General features: G+C 47.9%; 1 protein-coding gene across 1 annotated transcript in view; it reads right to left on the bottom strand.

Annotated features, from left to right (window-relative positions):
• Positions 1–22,405, bottom strand: part of DNAH10 (dynein axonemal heavy chain 10) — a 117,180-nt gene that overhangs the window by 55,294 nt on the left and 39,481 nt on the right. The window contains 21 exon segments of the mRNA XM_087703474.1: positions 247–434; positions 437–506; positions 1,110–1,262; positions 3,340–3,485; positions 5,882–6,001; positions 6,604–6,820; positions 8,362–8,496; positions 10,095–10,214; positions 10,369–10,504; positions 12,355–12,427; positions 12,430–12,511; positions 13,210–13,329; positions 13,675–13,866; positions 14,297–14,443; positions 16,139–16,327; positions 16,448–16,600; positions 16,977–17,111; positions 18,128–18,311; positions 19,644–19,913; positions 20,935–21,158; positions 21,272–21,505. Of these exon segments, the coding sequence (XP_087559600.1) occupies positions 247–434; positions 437–506; positions 1,110–1,262; positions 3,340–3,485; positions 5,882–6,001; positions 6,604–6,820; positions 8,362–8,496; positions 10,095–10,214; positions 10,369–10,504; positions 12,355–12,427; positions 12,430–12,511; positions 13,210–13,329; positions 13,675–13,866; positions 14,297–14,443; positions 16,139–16,327; positions 16,448–16,600; positions 16,977–17,111; positions 18,128–18,311; positions 19,644–19,913; positions 20,935–21,158; positions 21,272–21,505 (3,288 nt within the window).

Here is a 22,405-nt window from a genome sequence, read left to right as displayed (position 1 = left end):
TTTCTCTCTCCCTCTTTCTCCTTCCCTCCCTCTCTCTCCTTCCCTCCCTTTGTCTCTCCTCTCTTCCTCCCTCCCTCTCTCCTTCCTTTCCTTTCTCCCTCCCTCTCTCCTCTCTCCCTCCCTCTCTCCCTCCTTCTCTCTCCTCTTCCCTTTCTCCCTCTCTCCCTCCATCTCTCTCCCTCCATCCCTCCCTCCCTCCCCGCTCCCTCTCTGTCTCTCCTCTCTCCGCCAAGGAATCCAACTTACTGCCAGGTGCCCTTTCAAAATGGAGGCATAAATCAAGTGCAGGGACACTTCCGAAGGGAAGGGCACGTTGAACACGCTGAAGAGTGAAATGAAACGCGGGTCCACTTCGTTACGGCCGCCCCCGGCTTTGCCCATGGCGGCAATGAAGCCCAAGTCGCGGAGGTATTTGCAGTTCATCTCCTTCCCCGGTCGTACAAGGCGCCCTTCTCCAGCAGCAGTTTCAACAGAGCGATGGGCTGCTGGGTGCCGTATTCATCCACCTTTGTGGAAATGGAAGAAAAGAATGGCTGAGAGACCAGGCTAGGGGTAGCCAGCCTGGTCTGCAGATGTCCTGACCGAGGCTTCCCGAGAGCCTGAAGCCAACTCCTGGTCCCGACAAAAATAACCCTTTTATTAATTGACTGTGGATTCTGCTCATTCACCTCCAGCAAAGTCTTTCAAGGGAGGATTTACGGTCACAGACCTTATCTGGCTTGGAGAGCTGCCAGGCCGATCTCTGCAGAACTTGGCCAGGAGCCTCGGAGAGTCACAAACCAATGAAGAGAACTAATGGTCTCCTGCAAACTCCACTCCCCTTTCGCTCCTCTTTTATTCCCTCTGGGAGGGGCCATTTGGGAGAACCGACAGTTAAAAAATACTTAATTTTTTAAAAAAAGTTGGACATGCCCACCCAGTCACATGACCACCACCACCACTAAGCCACGCCCACAGAGCCACTATGGGAAAATTTGAATTTCACCACTAGACCTAAGCGGAACCAACATGAATGAAGGCCCATCTTTTTTGTTTGAGGACTACATGTTAAATCTCTCGCGATGTCCTTCCCCTCTTCCCTGCCCGGCTCTGGCTCCTTCAGCCCTTACCCGAGGCATGTTCATGTCATCCATAAAGACCAGGAGCCGTTTGCCCATGGGAGGCCCGTACGTTTCCTTGGTCCGCTTCTCCACGTTGGCTTCCATGTTCCGCTGAATGTCCATGGAGGTGGTGCGAGAGGAGAAGTTGATCACCAGCAGCACCTGGATGAGGGAGAGATTCAAAATTATTACGGCCAGAAATACAGGCTGGCGGAGGAGGCATGGTCCGGTGGTGTGGTGGGATGTAGTCTGGATTCCCAAGAGGGAGGGAGGGAGGGAGGGGATGCGCTGCAAGAGGATTAAGAGACAACCAAGTTTGGATAGTTTGGTTGGGAGGGAGGGAGTTCAGACGGCTCTTCCCTGGAAGTTCTCAGAGTAGAACTTTAAGGATGCAAGTCCTTTAGTTCGGAAAGATTTCTGTCTACAGGTGAGGAGCAGTAAAGGAAATCTCTCAAATTTCTCTCTTGGTGCCTGGGACCTTGTAGTAGAGGAAAGTCTGTAGAGATTCTCGGTCATCCAGATCCAATTGTAGGAAACATAAATTGCCAGTTCACGTTGTCAAAAGCCTTCTGTGCATCAAGAAACCTCAAAGCCATTTGTTTTTCGGGATAAGCCTCATAATATTCCCAAGTATTCAAAATCATTCTCATATTGTCTTTAATTTGTCTCATTGGTAAAAAAAACCATTTTGATCTGAGTGGATAAAGCTATTTAAGTATTTTTTTGAGTCTCTCTGCTAGTATAGATGCAAATAGCTTATAATCTGGGTTTAATGAAGAAATTGGTCTATAATTCCTAGTTTGTGTTAAATCAGTCTCCTCCTTGAGTAGCAATGCAATGTATGCTTCTGACCATGATTTCGGTATTCTACTCTCAGATATCACTTCATTCATGACTTCTAAGAGTGGGAGAGTCAAGATTTCTTCAAATGTAGAATTCCACAGGTAGTCCATCCGGACCTGGGGCTTTTCCCTTATTTTGTTTTTTAAGTGCTTCCGTTAGCTCCATCATTGTTATTTTACTTTCCAACGTTGTTCTAGTTTCATCTGATATCTGGGGAAGATTAGCATCCTGTAAATACTTTTTAACTCCTCCCTCTTCCACCTTCTCTTGTTCATAGAGCTTAGCATAGTAGTCTTGTATAATTTCTTTTTTCTCAGTGTTTCCATACTATAGCAATAGCAATAGCAGTAGACTTATATACCGCTTCATAGGCCTTTCAGGCCTCTCTAAGCAGTTTACAGAGAGTCAGCATATTGCCCCCAACAACAATCCGGGTCCTCATTTTACCCACCTCGGAAGGATGGAAGGCTGAGTCAACCCTGAGCCGGTGAGATTTGAACCGCTGACCTGCTGATCTAGCAGTAGCCTGCAGTGCTGCATTTAACCACTGCGCCACCTTGGCTCTAACTGAATTTGTCCTTGCTCATCTCTTAATTGGAATATTTCTTTGAGTCATCCAGCTCCCAAAGAGGCTTTTTCTTCCAAGCGGCCTCAACGGCCCTCTAAAAGGAAGCAAATGACCAGCTGTCTGCAAAGAGCATAAATCCTCCAAGTGGCCTCAATGACCCTCTAAAAGGATGCAAATGACCAGCTGTCTGCAAAGAGCATAAATCCTTCCATTCCACCACCATTCAGTTGAAAAAGCTTCTTGGATGAGAAGCAAAACATATTCAAAGAAAAAACAAGGAAGTCCAGTGGTCTCGTGAAAAAGCACTTTGGGGCAACCATAACCTGGATGGCTGAGAATCTCTACAGACTTTTAGCTGTACAATTTGGGATGAAGCCCCTTGGAATGGTAGGAGTAGATTTCCAGAGAAATAAAACTGCAGACTACAGGAACCATTTGCACCACTCGGGTGACCCTGAGGACACGGATAAAAACCTCCAAGTGGCCTCAATGACCCTCTAAAAGGATGCAAATGACCAGTTGTCTGCAAGGAGTATAAATCCTTCCATTTCCCCACCATCCGGTCAGAGCTGAAGAAGCTTCTTGGATGAGAAGCAAAACCAGTTCAAAGAAAAACCAGAAAGTCCCGTTGCTTCTTCATGAAGAGCTGAAGAAGCTTCTTGGATGAGAAGAGAAACGTCTTCAAAAGGAAAACAACAACAAGGAAACCCAGTTGTCTCCTGAAAAAAAAAAGGACCTTTCGGTTACAGGAGAGGAGCAACCAAGAGGTGGAAAAACGGCCCAACAGATCAGAGGACGGACTCGCGATCCAGAATGCGGCAGCCTTACGTTCGTGTCCGGGTTCAGCTTCCTGAGCAGGTTCTGCGTCGTGGCCGTCTTGGAGGTCCCCGATTCTCCTACCAGAACCATCGGCCGCTTGATCTTCACCATCTTCTCCAGGAGCCAAGTGGTCCGGGTCGTGTCCACAGTTGGAACTGAAGGGAGGAACCATGGAAGGGAGCAGCCATCAGAAACCGGCTGGGAGCCCCAAGCAGCTTCACAAGAGAGGGTGTCCAACTCATCCTTCGCTACAAGGAAGGTCCCCAAACCCCTTTGCTACTCCAGCCTTGGGTGTGTTCTAGGCATCTCTTCTGAAAATGCAAATAACTTGCAACATTCAAGGGAATGAAGGAGATACGCTTAAATGCTGGATCAGATTACATAAAATAAAGGTAACAATTCCCATCACACATGTGTGCTAGTCGTTCCCAACTCTAGGGGGCGGTGCTCATCTCCGTTTCAAAGCCGAAGAGCCAGCGCTGTCCGAGGACGTCTCCGTGGTCATGTGGCCGGCATGGCTCAACACCGAAGGCGCACGGAACGCTCTTCCCTTCCCACCAAAGGTGGTTCCTATTTGTCTACTTGCATTTTTCACCTGCTTTCGAACTGCTAGATTGGCAGAAGCTGGGACAAGTCACGGGGGCTCACTCCGTTACGCGGCGCTGGGGTTTCGAACCGCCAAACTGCCGACCTTTCTGATCGATGAGCTCATCATCTTGGCCACTGAGCCCCCGCGTCCCTTATTACATATTACATACTAAGTATTAAATTAAGTGTTTGAGTATTATTTAAGCTTAATTTACATCTTTTTTGCTGGAAGCATTTTCTCAGTGAAAATCCAGCCCTTGCTACCTTTATTCAAGGTGCAAATGGCACTTAGCCCTATTCTAACAACCTGTAGAATCTGAGAAGGATGAAAAGCCTAATAAGTCGTTCTAAAGCACCAGGGTAAAATATCGGAGACCATTGGTTCAAATCCTGATTTATCTATGAAAGCCAGCTGGGTGACTTCGGGCCAACGACCAGGAGACGGTGAATTCTAGTCCTGCCTCAGGCATGAAACCTATTGGGTGACTTTGGGCCAACGACCAGGAGACGGTGAATTCTAGTCCTGCCTCAGGCATGAAAACTACTGGGTGACTTTGGGCCAACGACCAGGAGACGGTGAATTCTAGTCCTGCCTCAGGCATGAAAACTATTGGGTGACTTTGGGCCAATGACCAGGAGACAGTGAATTCTAGTCCTGCCTCAGATATGAAAACTATTGGGTGACTTTGGGCCAACGACCAGGAGACGGTGAATTCTAGTCCTGCCTCAGGCATGAAAACTACTGGGTGACTTTGGGCCAACGACCAGGAGACGGTGAATTCTAGTCCTGCCTCAGGCATGAAAACTATTGGGTGACTTTGGGCCAACGACCAGGAGACGGTGAATTCTAGTCCTGCCTCAGGCATGAAAACTATTGGGTGACTTTGGGCCAATGACCAGGAGACGGTGAATTCTAGTCCTGCCTCAGATATGAAAACTATTGGGTGACTTTGGGCCAACGACCAGGAGACGGTGAATTCTAGTCCTGCCTCAGGCATGAAAACTACTGGGCGACTTTGGGCAAACGACCAGGAGACGGTGAATTCTAGTCCTGCCTCAGGCATGAAAACTACTGGGTGACTTTGGGCAAATGACCAGGAGACGGTGAATTCTAGTCCTGCCTCAGGCATGAAAACTATTGGGTGACTTTGGGCCAACGACCAGGAGACGGTGAATTCTAGTCCTGCCTCAGGCATGAAAACTACTGGGTGACTTTGGGCCAACGACCAGGAGACGGTGAATTCTAGTCCTGGCTCAGGCATGAAACCTATTGGGTGACTTTGGGCCAACGACCAGGAGATGGTGAATTCTAGTCCTGGCTCAGGCATGAGAACTACTGGGTGACTTCGGGCCAATGACCAGGAGACAGTGAATTCTAGTCCTGCCTCAGGCATGAAAACTATTGGGTGACTTTGGGCCAATGACCAGGAGACAGTGAATTCTAGTCCTGGCTCAGGCATGAAAACTACTGGGTGACTTTGGGCCAACGACCAGGAGACAGTGAATTCTAGTCCTGCCTCAGGCATGAGAACTACTGGGTGACTTTGGGCCAATGACCAGGAGACAGTGAATTCTAGTCCTGCCTCAGGCATGAAAACTACTGGGTGACTTTGGGCCAACAACCAGGAGACGGTGAATTCTAGTCCTGCCTTAGCCAGTTGGATGTCTTGGGACAATCACTAGGAGGCAGTGAGACAGACCCCCGCTCTCTCTCTCTCTGTCCAACCCACCTCACAGGATTGTTGTGGGGAAAACAGAAGGAGGGGGATCGTGCGTGGGATATTTTTGCTCCCTTGGGGTGTTTGTAAATATAATGAGGAAGGCGGATACAAATTGATAAAAGAATGCCTGGAAATATGTTGCTTCGGAAAGCACTCAACGAAGTTGTGACTCTCAAACTTTAACCCTTTCGCCTACAGTGAGACTCTCCGGCCCATGGGGGCTGAGTCTGTTTCCCTCTTACCTAGGATGTCGATAAATCTCACTGCAGGCGAGTGGTGGTACTGCGCGACCAAGCTGCTCCAGGGCACCCACCTTTTCGTGCGCCCGTCAAAGTGGAAATCGTACAAGGTGGGCAGCTGCCCTGCAGGAGAGAGCAATTGGGACACCTTAGACCGGGGTGGGGGGTGGGGGGGCGTCAAACTCAATTTAGTTGAGGGGGCATCTGTGGCGGCCCAAGTGCTCTGCCAGGAAAAATGCCTCACCCCTCCACGAGGTCCGTTTTCGGCTGCAACGGCCTCCTGCAACTCTCTGCCAGTGAAAATGGATGGCATTTTTTGCTGGCAGAGGCAATGCAGGCCGATCCAGGGTGGCACCACAGGCCAGATCTAAGCACCCCATGGGCCAGATCTGGGCCCCGGGCCTTGAGTTTGACACCCGTGCCTTAAAACAGTGGTGGTGGAAGAGATACTTCTTGAGATGGTCTTCTGGAGCACCCGGGAAACAGGGCTGGCGTTCCCTCCGTTTCCTTCAGAGCAAAGTGAAAGAAGAAGAAGAAGAAGAAGGAGAAAGAGAAGGAGAAGGAGAAGGAGAAGGAGAAGAAGAAGAAGAAGAAGAAGAAGAAGAAGAGGAAGAGGAGGAGGAGGAGGAGGAGGGGGAGGGGGGAGGAGGAGGAGGAGGGGAGGAGGAGGAGGAGGAGGAGGAGGAGGAGGAGGAGGAGGTCTTCTTCTGACCTCTGAAACCAACCTGGCAATTCTCCCGGTTTCGCTAAAATCATCTCGTCGTTGACGGTTGACATGGAAGAGATGCGTTTAATGAAGTCATCAAATTTCCCCCTGCCTGTTTCAAGGAGGCTGGCTCCCAAGGAGCAGTAAATGGCTTCCAGGAAGTAGCATTCAAGTATATCGGGATCCTCCACTTCAGTCTCAATCAGCGCATCGAGCATCATGCTCAACTGAGTCACCTGTGGGATGAAACCCCAGAGTTGAAAAAAAAAAAGCTCATCTGGCCATGAAATTCTGGTTCTTTTGGGAGGGGGGGGGTTCTAAGGAAGGATGTGAAAGAAGGGAAGTGTGAATTACTTAATTAGCAGCAAATAGCAACAGTACTTAGTCTTATATACCGCTTTGGAGTGACCTATAGCCTTCTCTAAGCAGTTTACAGAGTCAGCCTCTTGCCCCCTGACAATTTTGGCTCCTCATTTTACCCACCTCGGAAGGATGGAAGGCTGAGTCTATCTTGAGCCGGTGAGAATCGAACTGCTGACAGTCGGCAGAATCAGCCTGCAGTACTATATTGTAACCACTGAGCCACCGTGGCCTATTCCTTCCTTCCTTCCTTCCTTCCTTTCTTTCCTTCCTTTCTTCCTTCACACTTAGCAATACCCCTTAGACTTATATACCACTTCATAGTGCTTTTACAACCCTCTCTAGGGTTATAGATAGGTAGGTAGACAGGCAGGCAGACACGATAGATAGATAGATAGATAGATAGATAGATAGATAGATAGATAGATAGATAGATAGATGATAGACAGATAGGTAGGTAGGTAGGTAGGTAGGTAGGTAGGTAGGTAGATAGATAGATAGATAGATAGATAGATAGATAGATAGATAGATAGATAGATAGATAGAGACAGGCAGGCAGGCAGGCAGGCAGGCAGGCAGGCAGGCAGGCAGACAGACAGACAGACAGATATAGATATGGCAGATAGATAGATAGATAGATAGATAGATAGATAGATGATAGATAGATAGGTAGGTAGGTAGATAGATAGATAGATAGATAGATAGATAGATAGATAGATAGATAGATAGATAGATGATAGATAGATTGATAGATAGATAGATAGATAGATAGATAGATAGATAGATAGATAGATAGATAGATGATAGATAGATAGATAGATATAGACAGACAGACATATATATATAGATACAGTAGATGGATGGATGGATGGATGGACGGACGGACGGACGGACGGACGGACCGACCGAAGACATATATATAGATACGGTAGATAGATAGATGGATGGATGGATGGATAGATAGCAGACAGAAAGACAGATGACACAGAGAGAGACAGAGACAGAGATACAGAGAGAGATACAGAGAAAGACACTGAGAAAGAGATGAGACATAGATAGATAATAATAACACTTAAGACTTATATACCGCTTTTCAGTGCTTTTACAGCCCTCTCTAAGCAGTTTACAGAGGCAGCCTCTTGCCCCCAACAATCTGGGTCCTTATTTCACCCACCTCAGAAGGATGGAAGGCTGAGTCAACCCTGAGCCCTGTCAGGATTGAACTGCTGGCAGTTGGCAGAATTAGCCTGTAATGCTGCATTCTAATTACTGCACAGGAAGGAAGGGAGGGAGGGAGGGAAGGAAGGAAGGAGAAAAGCAATAGCACGTAGACTTATATACTGCTTCACAGTGCTTTACAGCCCTCTCTAAGCAGTTTACAGAATCCTTTCATGGAAACAAAAATCAGACTGTTTACCATGTTCAGATCCGTCTGCCAGATAATCATCTTCATTTTTTCTCCTTGCCGTCCGTCCACAATCCCTTCGACAATCATTTCGATCAAGCAAGGCACGTATTTGTCAAACAATCTGTCCAACAGTTGTTTCTCTTGCTGGAAAAAAATAAAAGTTATTCTAAATTAGAAGAACACGTGTCCTCCCCATTCCACCTCTTGGGAGCATCAGCCCGGACACTGATTTGGGAGAACATCACAAAAGAAAGACCACAACTCTTGAACCAACCAACAAAGCTCGAGCTGGCATCTTGAGAAGATCTGGGACAAATTTTATCGATGGTTGGAAGAAAAAAGGAAAGGAAAGAAAACCCAAATAAGCAACAGCTAAGATTTATAGAACGGAGATTAGAATTACGTATGAAACTGTAACCGTGAAAATGTCTATACGGTGAAAACAAAGCAATATGGATGGAAATGGGATATTTTTATGTTTCTAAATACTGAATAGTCCAAATGTAAATAAGCGTGATGGTCATAATGTATAACTTTATGTTGTGGTGCGGCAGGAGCTTCCGCCAGACTCCGACAGCGAGGGGTCTTATGAGTCGGCCCTGGAGGAGGTGGAGGACTCTGGACAGGGTGCCAACTTCCAGCAGGGCAAGGAGAGACTGGTTGGCCACCAGGTGGCGCCGGAGCCTTGGATCAGAGGGAGTGATCCGGAAAACACTTGTGAGTTGTTTCGGGATGCACGCCGTCGAAGGGCTACTCGGCGGCAAGAGCAACTGCGTAATTATACAAGATGATTACGCTCAGCTGATGCTTATTAAGATCCTCTCCTGATTATAAAAGAGACTGCTTGTGCCACGCCCTTTTGCAGAAGTCAACGTTAACGATTAACAAGAAACAAACTTGGCAGGCTGGATGGCTGCCAGAGTTTGTTTGCATTGCTGCCAAGGTTTGTAGGACTTGCTGCCAGAGTGCTTATCTCTTTGTTTGTTTTGGGCTTGCAGCCAACGAGAGTCTGGACTGGTTAAAAAAACATTCTCTTTTACGTTTGTTTCGGCTTTCGTTCCTGGACGGAGGACGAGGGGTCAGAACAACTTTATATCTTAGTATGTATGGCAAAGACGGTTACACTCTGCCCAATGTTTTAATTTGTGTTCAATAAAAAAAACTTTATTAGAAGAAGGAGGAGAAGGAGAAGGAGAAGGAGAAGATGAAGAAGATGAAGAAGAAGGAGGAGGAAAGAAGAGGAGGAGGAGGAGAAGGAGGAGAAGAAGAAGAAGAAGAGGAGGAGGAGGAGGAGGAGGAGGAAGAGGAGGAGGAAGAGGAGGAAGTAGTAGTAGTAGTAGTAGTAGTAGTAGTAGTAGTAGATGATGAGGAGGGGGAGAAAGAGAGGGGAGAAGGAGAAGGAGGAGGAGGAGAAGAAGAAGAAGACGAAGAAGATGAAGAAGGAGGAGGAAAGAAGAGGAGGAGGAGGAGGAGGAGGAGGAGGAGAAGAAGAAGAAGAAGAAGAAGAGGAGGAGGAGGAGGAGGAGGAGGAGGAGGAGAAGAAGACGAAGACGAAGAAGACGAAGAAGAAGGAGGAGGAAAGAAGAGGAGGAGGAGGAGAAGGAGGAGAAGAAGAAGAAGAAGAAGAAGAGGAGGAGGAGGAGGAAGAGGAAGAGGAAGAGAAGGAGGAAGTAGTAGTAGTAGTAGTAGTAGTAGTAGTAGTAGTAGTAGTAGTTTGAGGTCCATCGTTAACTCTTCTTTACCTTGCTCCTTTCTTTTGTCCATTTATCCCAATAAGGCCTGTATCTCAAATTCTTCGGGTCTACAAAGACCATCCCACAACGCGATACGGTGGCTGGAGAAGCGTACTGTAGGTCTCCGACCTATAAGGAAGGTTACAAGAAGCTCCAGGATCTACAGGAATGTCCTCTGTGGGGTTGGAAATGGGTGTGTGTGTGTGTGTGTGTGTGTGTGTGTCCCCTTCCAAAGAAATGAGGGCGCTCAAAGTCCTCAAAGGCATCGCGGGACGAGCCTCACCTCAAAGAGAAGAGCACAATGGGTTTGAAGCCGGATCCGCTCCCCGTTCGCCAGAGTCAACAGCTTGTTATCATCCATCACAGAATTCATGTTTTCTACCCAGAGAGCATCGACGTCGCCATCGAATAATATGTACCTGGGTATCCAGATGGAGGGTTAAAAACGGACTGAAGACCAATTTTCTTTTTTAAATTCTTTTTTTTTTAAATTTTCAAACATACAAAATGCACAGAAACAATAGCAATAGCAATAGCAATAGCAGTAGACTTATATACCGCTTCATAGGCCTTTCAGGCCTCTCTAAGCGGTTTACAGAGTCAGCATATTGCCCCCAACAATCTGGGTCCTCATTTTACCCACCTCGGAAGGATGGAAGGCTGAGTCAACCCTGAGCCGGTGAGATTTGAACCGCTGACCTGCTGATCTAGCAGTAGCCTGCAGTGCTGCATTTAACCACTGCGCCACCTTGGCTCAACAAAACTTACGACATAAACTACATTTACACAATACACTGGAACGTCGTGTTCTTTCTGATAGCAGTTCCCCATCGGTACAATTCTGACGTTTATTTCCCCTTCTAATATATTTCATTTGAGTTCCACCATTTTTAACCCTCTTATTTTACTTATCTATCTGATATATTGAGTGATTTACCTCTAATAAGTCTAAACTCTCTTGAGTACCTGGTAATCCCCCTTAACTTCTACTTTGGGGCTTTTATTGGCTTCTTCCATTGACCCTTGAGCCGAGGTGGCGCAGTGGTTAGGGTGCAGTACTGCAGGCCACTTCAGCTGACTGTTATCTGCAGTTCAGCGGTTCTAATCTCACCGGCTCAAGGTTGACTCAGCCTTCCATCCTTCCGAGGTGGGTGAAATGAGGACCCAGACTGTGGGGGCGATATGCTGACTCTGTAAACCGCTTAGAGAGGGCTGAAAGCCCTATGAAGCGGTATATAAGTCTAACTGCTATTGCTATTTCCTCCAACACCTATACCATTTTCCCCATATCTGATAATATTCTGTCTCTTCTTTTCCCTGAATTTCTTTTGTTAATTTGTCCATTTCATTTCATAAGCGAGCTTCACTGGTTAAATGGAGGCTGGTAGGGAATAAGCAGAAAGAAACTTAGGGGAAAATAACACTCAGGATCAGAGAAAGCTTTCAAAAATGGGATAAAGGTAAAGGTTCCCCTCACAAATATGTGCTAGTCGTTCCTGACTCTAGGGGGCGCTGCTCATCTCCTTTCAAAGCTGAAGAGCCAGCGCTGTCCGAAGACGCCTCCGTGGTCGTGTGGCCGGCATGACTCAACGTCAAAGGCGCACGGAACGCTGTTCCCTTCCCACCAAAGGTGGTCCCTATTTTTCTACTTGCATTTTTTACGTGCTTTCGAACGGCTAGGTGGGCAGAAGCTGGGACAAGGAACAGGGAGCTCACTCCGTTACGCGGCGCTGGCGGTTCGAACCGCCAAACTGCCGACCTTTCTGAATGACAACCTCAGTGTCTTAACCACTGAGCAACTGCGACCCTATAAAAATGGGATAGGATACACCCAATTTGCAGTTTCATAATTGTGAAAGAATTTGGAACAAGGGAAGAATGAACAGGATGTGGAGGGAGAAAAGATTACTCAATCGTGGGAATGTGGGAAGGGTGAGAAAGAAACTCGAGATAACTCTACCTAGATTTTGTTTAGCACCAGAGAATCTTGGGCAGGTTTTTTTTTTAACTGTTACTCTACTTATGACAATAAAGAGGATTTCTGGAACCCTTGCTGTGCCTTCTCCGTAATCTGCCTCTCTCAAATGCCCGAATGATTGACCTACAGGCCTGTGTCTCCCCTTCTATTTCCCCCCCCCCCCGAAATCAAAAAGTAAAATAAAACATATCATAGCCATTATTATTTTTAACAGTCATGAAACGGAGTGGATCTCCAAAGGAATGGTCGAGGAATCCAAAGGTTTTCCCCAGTTTTCTAGGATCCGCTTACCGTCTCTCTTTCTTGTCGGTGGGCTTGTTGATTTCCCGGAAGATGTTGGACAAAACGCCGTCCGTCCAGTCCGTGTGGTGGGGTCGAGGATGCCGTACAATTCGATGACGCTCATGGCTTTGGGGTTCAGGATGTAGAGCTTGGTCAGCAGGCTAATCTGATGAGGTATCGAGGACAGGAAGCAGAATTTGTGCCCGTGGCATTCTAGCGGGGAACCCCCCCCCCCCAAAAAAAAGGACTCCGATACGAATCCTGCCCTGTCTCGGATGTGCCAACTCAGCTCATGCTAAAAAAAATAGTGCCCCATTTCCCACACCGGCTAACAAATTTCACGGGCATGAAAAGCGAGAATAAGGCAGCTGATATTCAGGGGTGTGTTATTTCCGAACTTCTGGATGATCGTTAATTCAGAGAGAGATTTTTTTCCATGAATTTGTAGGTACGGCCCAATTTACTATGACCTCCACTCACAACGGCTCCGTTAAAACGATGGAGCGGAGGTTTGGGGGTGGGGGTGGGGGGAAGTAATCACATCCCTGATTGGCAGGCTCCAAAACCCAAGAAAGGATCACATCGAGATCCTTCTAAGCAGCTTCCTTTATTGTTTCTCACAACCAATCTTGCCCAACTCAAGCGGGCTACTCGCAACCGTTAAAACATATACTCTGGGAACTGTCAGGAAGGAGCTGTCTTCACCCTCTCTCTCTCTCTCTCTCTCTCTCTCTCTCTCTCTCTCTCTCTCTCTCTCTCTCTCTCTCTCTCTCCCACAAACTATACTGAGTCGCCTCTTACTTTTGGCCCCTCCCACCTGGGAATCCAGGCCACGTTCCACCCCACTGATTGATCTGTGCTTACTTTGTCTGAGCATGGCACAAGGGCGTTGATGACCACCGACTTGCCACCTCCGGTTGGCCCTACCACCATTGTGGTGTGTCGCGTTAGCATCGTTTCGTACATTTGGACCACTTTATCCACCTGAGGGGGGTGGAAAATACCTCAGTGGCAGACATCTTGACTGGAATTATATACCCCTCTTCGTGATTTGACATTCGTTGACCGTTTAAATCGGGGTCTTCAACCTTGCAACGGTAAGACTTCTGGACTTCAACTCCCAGGATTCCTCCGCCTGAGGCATTCTGGGAGTTGAAGTCCACAAGTCTTCCGGTTGCCAAGGTTGGAAAACCCTCCTCTGAAATGACCACCATTCAGAGAACTGCATCATGGCTTGATGAAGCTCTTCAGATAAAGCTTCATCTGAAGGCCAAAGGATCTGTCTACGGTTTGACCATCTCTTTGATCTTAGTGACTTTCACTTAGTACCTGGACAGGTAGAACCACGTAACCTTCTTCAGCCAGCACGTATTCCACTGCGTCGTTGAATTTGGGATAGCGGACTCGAGGACAATCCAATCCGGGGAAGAGATCGGCGATCAAGCCAAGGAAAAGAGGAACGTCTTCAAAGACAAATTTGGGGAGGTTCATATCTCGCAGGGCTCTCATGAGGACCACGTCCTAGAAGGGGGGGGGGGGTTGAACCCCAAAGAAACATTAAAAACATTGGTGAGAGCAGAGTGAAGAGACTTTCCCCTGTTCAAAGGAACCATCCAGGGCTTCAGGCCTGCCGCATTTTCTACTGTGGGAAAATGGGAGGGAGATTATACAGAGTGTGGGTGATATGTAGCCATAACAACATTCTTTCTCAGAAAGTCAAGGTCATCTCGCCCTGCAGCTGCGATGAAGCGACTGGGAGGCATCTCCTGTTTTGGATGGGGTGAAATCCAGCAGGTCTTGACAGGTTCTGGAGAACCGGTAGCGGAAATTTCGAGTAGTTCGGAGAACCGGCAAAGGCCACCTCTGGCTGGCACCGGTGGGGTGTGAATGGAGATGTTGCGGTATCCTTTCCCTGATTGTTCTACCCATCGAAGACTGGAAATAAGTTTACCTCCGGGAGATCTGAAGACCCTCTTTTCAGTTCTCCGGCCATGACCAGGACAGACTTCAGAGCCCGAAGCCCAAAATCGTAGTGATGTTGTTTAGACAGCTGTTCCCTTGCCAACTTGTACAGCACAGTCATCTTCTTGGCTAGCACCTATTGGACATTTATCTAAATTTAATATTTTATCTCCTGTATTGTATTGGCCACATCTCTCTCTCTCTCTCTCTCTCTCTCTCTCACACACACACACACACACACATACACACACACACACAGACACACACACACGACACACACACACACACACACACACTTTATTTAAGCTAAATTTGTGCATCAGTGGATTGCATGACCTCTGTACATGCTACTGTGTTTTCCCGAAAATAAGACATGGTCTTATTTTCGGGGAGGTCTTATTATTTTTGAGGTGGAGGAGGAGGCAGCGAGCGTGCTCACCTCATGGCTGCTGCTGTGTTGCAATATTTTCGGGGAGGGCTTATTTTAGCGCATGTGCTCAGAAGCCCCCCGATTGGGCTTATTATCCGGGGAATGTCTTATTTTCGGGGAAACACGGGAATACATTAAATAAATAAACAAGGAGGGAAGGAGAGAAGGAGGGAAGGGGGAAGGAGGGAGGGAAGGAAGGAAGGAGAGTAGAAACGAGGGAAGGAAAGAGGGAGGGAGGGAAGAAGAAGTAGGACCGTTGTAAGATAAGATGGATCTATGGGATGGTAAGAAAGCAATCTTCAAGTATATTGTCAACTGTAGGGAAAAAATTGTTATAAATACATATTATTAATAACAGTTATGAGATCATATAATTGTGAATGTATATATGAAATTGATAAAATAAAAATTTTAAAAATTTTAAAAAATAAAATAAAATAAATAAATAAACAAATCCATTGGACAAAATCAACAGGAAATGCCCTTGTACAGGTAGTCCTTACTTACAATATTACAACAAATGAACTTACAACAGTTGAAATTACAATGGCGCTGAAAAGTGATTTATGACCATTTTTTTCCCTTATGAAAGGGTTATTCGCCATTAGGAAAAACGCAGTGCCCTCATGGTCATGTGGCCAAAATTTGGACGCTTGGCAACTGGCTCACATTTATGACCGTCGCATTGCCCCGGGGTCACCTGACCCCCTTTTGCGACCTTCTGGCAGCCAAAGTCAAAGCCAGGGGAGTGTTCTGAGTGTTCCCCAGCAGCAGGAAGCCGAGTCCTCATCCCGATAAACCCCTTTTATTTAATTGACAGTGAATTCCTCTCCAGCAAAGTCCTTCCTCTCCCACAGTCTTTCAAGACAGTTCACAATTGCCGACCTTGATCAGGCTTGGAGAGTGGCCAGGCTGAGATCTTTCAGATGCCGCCAAACTTGGCAAGAATGCAAGAATGGATTCATGGCCTCCTGCAAACTCCACTCCCCTGTCGCTCCTCTTTTATTCCCTCTGGGAGGGGCCATTCACCATCCACCTGTGGCACTCTCGAGTCAACCCTTGTTCCTTAGCTGTTCTCTTCTCCTGGCAGCTCTGCGCATGCGCACACTGGGAACAGGCTCCAGCTGTTCCTCTGCCTCACTGATGTCTGACTCTGAAGGCAGCTGATAACTGGCAGACGGCCCTGGCCCACTCTCTGCCTCCGACCCAGAGCCCTCCTCAGAACCTTCCCCAGACTCCAGGACTGGCCCAGGCTCCTCTCCAACCCTCCTCACTGTCTGAATCTGCTGCCACCTCTGCTGGCCACTGAGTACAGCTAAGATACAGTGTCCCATTTTGTCCTTCTCCTTCTCCTGAGTCTGCCACCAGTTCCACTGGTCGCTGCCGTGCCACAACACTCACTTTCGCCAGGAGAAATCCCTCGGAGAACAGCATAATTTCACAAATCTGCTGCAGGTCGGGAACAATGACCACCACCGGCCTGAAAAGGGCCTTTACGGATTCAGGCAGCTCCGTTCGTCCCGCGTAGCCGGGGTTCATGGTGATGAAAATCCCCATCCGAGAGTCCAGCGTGATTTCTTGCCCTTCAAACTGAAATGTTAAAACTTCAGCCGAGGGCTTCAAAGACCCCCCACCAAGACCTGGGTGTTTGGGGCTAGGATTTCATGCAGGAGATTTTTTTTTTCAATTTGTCCCCCCCCCCCCCTTTACCTGAAATGTTTTCAGCTGGTTCATGAGGGCGTTTCGGATCGTCTGAATCTGGGAGGAGATGACCGACAGGACGGAAGCGTCGATCCGGTTGAATTCGTCGAAGCAGCCCCATGCTCCACACTGGGCGAGGCCCGAGAAGATTTTACCCACGGCCTACAGAAGGGGAATGAGGGGCTGAAGATGAGATGCCTAAGGAGACGCTCAGTCATTCGAGTCCCAGTTGCCTCAAAGGTGCTTTTTTTTTCTTTTCAAAAAGGCAACTGGGCTTTTCCTTGAAGAGGTTTCGCTTCTCGTCCAAGGAAGCTTCTTCAGGTTCTAATGAACGGTGGGGAATTCTTCACCCAGAACTGAAGAAACTCCTTGGATGAGAAGCGAAACGTCTTCAAGGAAAAGTCCAGTTGCCTTTTGGAAAAAGCACCTTTGGGTTAAGAAGAGATGGCTGCAGACTGATTTTAGGTTGACCAACAGACTGAATTCTTACGGCCACAGCGTAGAAGATGGAGAAGGGGAGAAAGGGGGGGTTCCTCACCTTGAAGTCCATCCCTTCTCCGCAGTTGGTGACCACGCAAAGCAATCCCAAAGCTTTGGCGAGATCCTTTGTCGTCTCCGTTTTTCCGGTTCCTGCAGGACCAGCGGGAGCTCCACCCAGGTACATGGACAAGGCCTTTAAAAGGGGGAGGAAAGTTGAAAAACATGAGTAGGATGGTGGCCATTGATTCAGCCTCAATGGGACTTTCACCCTGACCCAGGAAGCAATTACTGGTTCATCCCTAAAGCGAGTTCCTTGTTGAGTTGTAGCTCCTGCCCTCTGCAACAGCATCCCTCCCAAATCACCCAACTTTGCAAGCCTTAAAATGAGGCTTTTCTCCCACCTTCTGGGAACAGTGGTCTGTCTAAAAGACTGCATTATTGGGTTTTTTTAACTACAATATGGTTTTCCTCCAGAGGTGGGTTCCTACCAGTTCGCACCTATTCGGTAGAACCGGTTCGTCAAATCTACCGAACCAGTTAGAAGAGGTTCCACCAGTGGACCCACAAAGCAGGCCACACACCTACAGAAGAGCTTCCAAAAAATTTTGAAACCCACCACCGGTCCTTGGATATGATTATTCTACACTATCCTGCTCCTATTTATAAAACTCAGTGCCTCTGTGGAAGGGAAGGATGACTACTGCGTTTGTGGTGCAATTAGAACATTGCGTGTGTTGAAGTTGTTTTAACGCAAACCAAAGATGCCTTTTAAAAAACAAGTTGACATCATATTCTTATGCATGCCAGTGCTGTGTGGGAGGTAATTTAAGGTGGTTCTGACAAGTGTCGCCGGCATCTTCATATCCGTCCACATGGGCGGCAAGCCACTCCCATACGGTCACATGGGGCAGTAAGCCACTCCCACAAAGGAGGCCACACCCACAGAGTAGGTTCAAACAATTTTTGAAACCCACCACTGTTTTCCTCCCATTAAGCAACGTTTGGGGTAGAGGGCTGTTTTTCATTTTAACCAAACTCAAGTTCTGACGTGCCTTAAAGATCAGAATTACAAATAAGGATGAAAAGAACAACTGGGATACTGACGGAAGGTGTATTCTGCTCGTTCAGAGTCTCCAAATTCAAGATCTGCTTTTTTTTTTAAAGGGGGGCATTCCGGAACTAGAATGGAAAGTCTCCTTGTGGGTTTACCTGGGTGAGCGTCAGGTATATCCGGTCTGTGAGGGGAGTGATGACCAGGCGTCCGTTTAAGCCCATGTATTCGTAGCCGTAAGAAAAAGTCCCGGTGCATTGCCGGACGTTGAGTTCGTCGGGCTCGCGGTCCCAGTAAAATCGCAGCTGGCTTTCCCACTCAAATTCACGGGCTTCCATAATGCTGACGAGAAAGGATGCGAACACGGTTAGAGAGCCCTTCCATGACTGAGATGAAAAAAAAACCTAACCAAATAAACATTGAGAAGAGGGACAGGGGCCATAGGCGCTCCGCGTGCATTATTTTTAACACTATAAGTAAGATTCCAGATAGTCCTCGACGTGCAACAATAATTGGAAACAGGATCCCGGCCACTAAGCATGACTGCATTGCTTTGGGACAGCATTCCCTGCAGTCTCAGTGACTGGTTGAATTAGGCGATTCCTGCTTGTTTCCGATAAGCAAAGTTGGTGGGGGAGCCAGAAGGAAGCACCTAGTCCCCAGGCCCGCAGTGGCTGCTCCTGGGTGGGGGATGGAGGGAAGGGGGTACAAAGTGGTGGTGGTGGTTGGGGGGTTAGGGAAGCGGTACGGGCCTGGGTACCTGAGAGACCGCCTCCTGCCAATTACCTCCCTAAGACCGATTCGATCGCACAGACTTGGCCTTCTCCGGATTCCATCTGCCAGCCAATGCCGGCTGGCGACCCCCCGGGGGAGAGCCTTCTCTGTTGTAGCTCCGGCCCTCTGGAACGACCTCCCCGTGGAGATCCGGACCCTTCCGACCCTCCCGGCCTTCCGTAAAGCTGCTAAGTCCTGGCTTTTCCGGCAGGCCTGGGGCTGTTGAAGCATCCAGCCCCACTTTAATTGTGAACGTTGTTGCTTTTTAAACTTTGTATTGTCTTATTTATCCCCCTTCCCTTTGTATTGTAAGCCGCCCGGAGTCCTTCGGGAGCGGGCGGCATACAAGACCAATAAAACAAACAAACAATAAAACAAACAAGTGCAGAGAGGCTGTGGAAGATTGCATGGGTGGGGGAGGAAACTCGCCCCAGCGACTTGCAACATTTCCTGCTGGCTTCCCCACTGATTTTCTGGGGAAGCAGCCAGGAAACATTGCAAACGGCGATCGCATGAGGTTCAGAATCAACCGCAAAGGTCCTAGAGATATCTGTAACCACCATTTTTTTCAGCGCCATCATAACTTGGAAATAGGAGCCAAGGTGGCGCAGTGGTTAAATGCAGCACTGCAGGCTGACTGCTAGATCAGCAGTTCAGCGGTTCAAATCTCACCGGCTCAGGGTTGACTCAGCCTTCCATCCTTCTGAGGTAGGTAAAATGAGGACCCGGATTGTTGTTGGGGGCAATATGCTGACTCTGTAAACCGCTTAGAGAGGCCTGAAAGGCCTATGAAGCGGTATATAAGTCTACTGTTATTGCTATTGCTATTATTGCTAAATAATCGCGGACCAGATGGTGATAAGTTGACCGTTCCTTCATCTCCAGGGGGTGGCGATTTACCTGTCTCGTACAAAGTTATCAACAATATCCCTCGCGTGGACGTCAATGATGAGAACCGAGTTGTATTTCTTCCTGTCGTTCTTGCTTAGCGGCTTGGTGATCCGGGTCACCAGCGAGTCAATCTGCTGGTGCATTTTCTTGGCGTAGACCTTCATGGCTTGTTTCTCCCCTTTCTTAACCTTCCGGAAGACGTCTTCGACCTCCCAGGTCCACCACACCTGGTTGGCTGCCAGCACCATCATGCCCTGATACATCAGCATCCAATCGACTCTGAGGAAAAGGCAGATTTGCAAAGGTGGCAGAGATAAAGACGTTTTGTCTTTGTCTTAATGTTTGGAGCTGTAAAAATGCAGGTGTTAAAGGGAAGTATAAAATAATAATAAGAGAATGAGGTGCTCGTCTCCGTTTCAAAGCCGCAGAGCCAGCGCTGTCCGAAGACGTCTCCGGGGTCATGTGGCTGGCAAGACTCAATGCCGAAGGCGCACGGAACGCTGTTTCCTTCCCACCAAAGGTGGTTCCTGTTTTTCTACTTGCATTTTTTACCTGCTTTCGAACTGCTAGGTTGGCAGAAGCTGGGATGAGTAACGGGGAGCTCACTCCGTTATGCGGCGCTGGGGATTCTAACCGTCGAACTGCCGACCTTTCTGATCAACAAGCTCTGGGTCTTTAGCCCCTGTCCCTTCATCAAATCCAACATTGGATTCCTCAGTTTAGAAACTTTGAGATGGCTGGACTTCAAGTCCCAGAATTCCCCTGCCAGCTAATCCTATGGCTTGAAAAATCATTGGTTCTAAGAGAAAATATTTGGGGAGATTTGTATGTGTTGGTAGTTCCTGACTCTAGGGGGCGGTGCTCATCTCCGTTTCAAAGCTGAAGAGCCAGCGCTGTCCGAAGACGTCTCCGTGGTCATGTGGCCGGCATGACTCAACGCCAAAGGCGCACAGAACGCCGTTCCCTTCCCACCAAAGGTGGTTCCTATTTTTCTACTTCCATTTTTTACCTGCTTTCGGACTGCTAGGTTGGCAGAAGCTGGGACAAGTCATGGGAGCTCCCTTTGTTACGCGGCGCTGGGGATTCAAACCCCCGAATTGGTGATCTTTCTCATCTATAAGCTCAGCGTCTTAACCACTGAGCCACCTGCTATTGCTAAGTGCTAATAATATAGACCTCAACTGAAGTTTGGGGAGCAGACTGAAGAGCTGTATCTTTGGGCATTGGACTGTCAAGTGTCATAAGGTTCTTGGGAGGACCAACAATACTGGTGGCCTTGGAGAAGTAGCCTCTCCCTCACCTGCTTCGGTCTTCGCAATACCGAAAGATGGCTTCCTTGGTGATCAGCCTGTTGGTCCTTCGCATTTCGACCAGCACGGCTGTCATCCAGTTCTCAACTCTGCCTTCCGCCGGGATGGCTTTCCGGAACTCCATCACTTCGCCTTCTGCGCTGATCATGGCAGTGGCGATCTTCATCCCGCTGTCGTCCTCGTGAAACTTCAGGGCGGCTATGTTGTCGTACATCTGAAACAAGACGAGGAGGAAAGGTGACCGAACGGGTGAAGAACGCTACCCGCTGGGGCCCAAAGGGTAGAAGAAGGATTTAAATTCTTCTGGGGGTTTCCCCATCCTCTGACCTTGATCATGTGCTCTTGAACGCATAAGGGGTCGCTGCTCCCGAGGATACTGAGCAGCTCGTCGTCTGAGATGAAGAAGAAGCGCGGGAAAGCGTTCCGCTTGGAATCCAGATAATCGTTCAAACTCTTCTGGCATTTCTCCAGCCCATCGCTAATGTTCTGGAGGTCGCTAAGACGATTGTGAGCTTCGCAGCACCTCTTGATCACCGGATCTTTGACCGTTTCTCCCATGATCTGCAGAGATCAGGAGGAAGGGGAGGAAGAGGCTGAAAAGCCATCGAGGGAGGAATCCCATGAATGGTAAGAATACACCCCTCTTCCCTTAAAGTTGTCCAAAGCAGAACAAAAAACAGACCAACGTTATGCTATAAAAAAGAAAATCCAAGCATTTAGGAACACGAGAATTTACAGAAACTTTCCGTGAAACGCAAATCAAGAGACTATATTTATATTAAACCAGCTGATAACCCAGCATAGCTCGGGGATGTATTTATCCCAGTTCTGTATTAGAGGGAGCCCCCTTGTGGAGTACTGTAAAGCCATTACCATGGCAACTTCACTGTGCTGTACAGTAGAAGCCATTTTAAGGCACAACAGGCTGTATCTTAACAGAACTTGAATCCAAAATACACACTATCAGTGTCAAAAGTACTGTGACTTGACACTATAGATATAATCCAGTCCTTTTCATTTCAACAGCCCAGGCGTTCCGGAGTTATGCTGGAACACACACACACACACACACACACATGCACGCACGCACGCACACACGGACACCCCCCCAAGGGGTGTTGGGGTGTCTTACCCCCCACAGTATTTGTTTCCAGAGAGTAAGTAATCTGTGTACCAAGTTTGGTTGAAATTGCTCGAGGCGTTCAGAGTTATGCTGGAACACACACACACACACACACAGAGCCATTTTTATAGATGGAAGGATGGATGGAATAAACAAACTCCCAAACGTAACACACACACACAGAGACACACACACACACACGGAGCCCTGGATAAGGTATTAAGAACCTAATTGTAGAGTTTATCTCCACCTTGACCCATAGCCTAGGGGAATAGCTCAGAAATGTTGGGTACGAGATGGGCAGCAAAGAAATTTCAGAGAGAGAGAGAGAGAGGGAG

This window comes from Thamnophis sirtalis, unplaced genomic scaffold (genome assembly GCF_051295495.1).
Source record: "Thamnophis sirtalis isolate CommonGarterSnake01/CBP01778 unplaced genomic scaffold, rThaSir2_p1.2 scaffold_2, whole genome shotgun sequence".
NCBI lineage: Eukaryota > Metazoa > Chordata > Lepidosauria > Squamata > Natricidae > Thamnophis > Thamnophis sirtalis.
The sequence above is the reverse complement of the archived record's forward strand: the minus strand, read 5'-3'. Positions and strand labels throughout refer to the sequence as shown.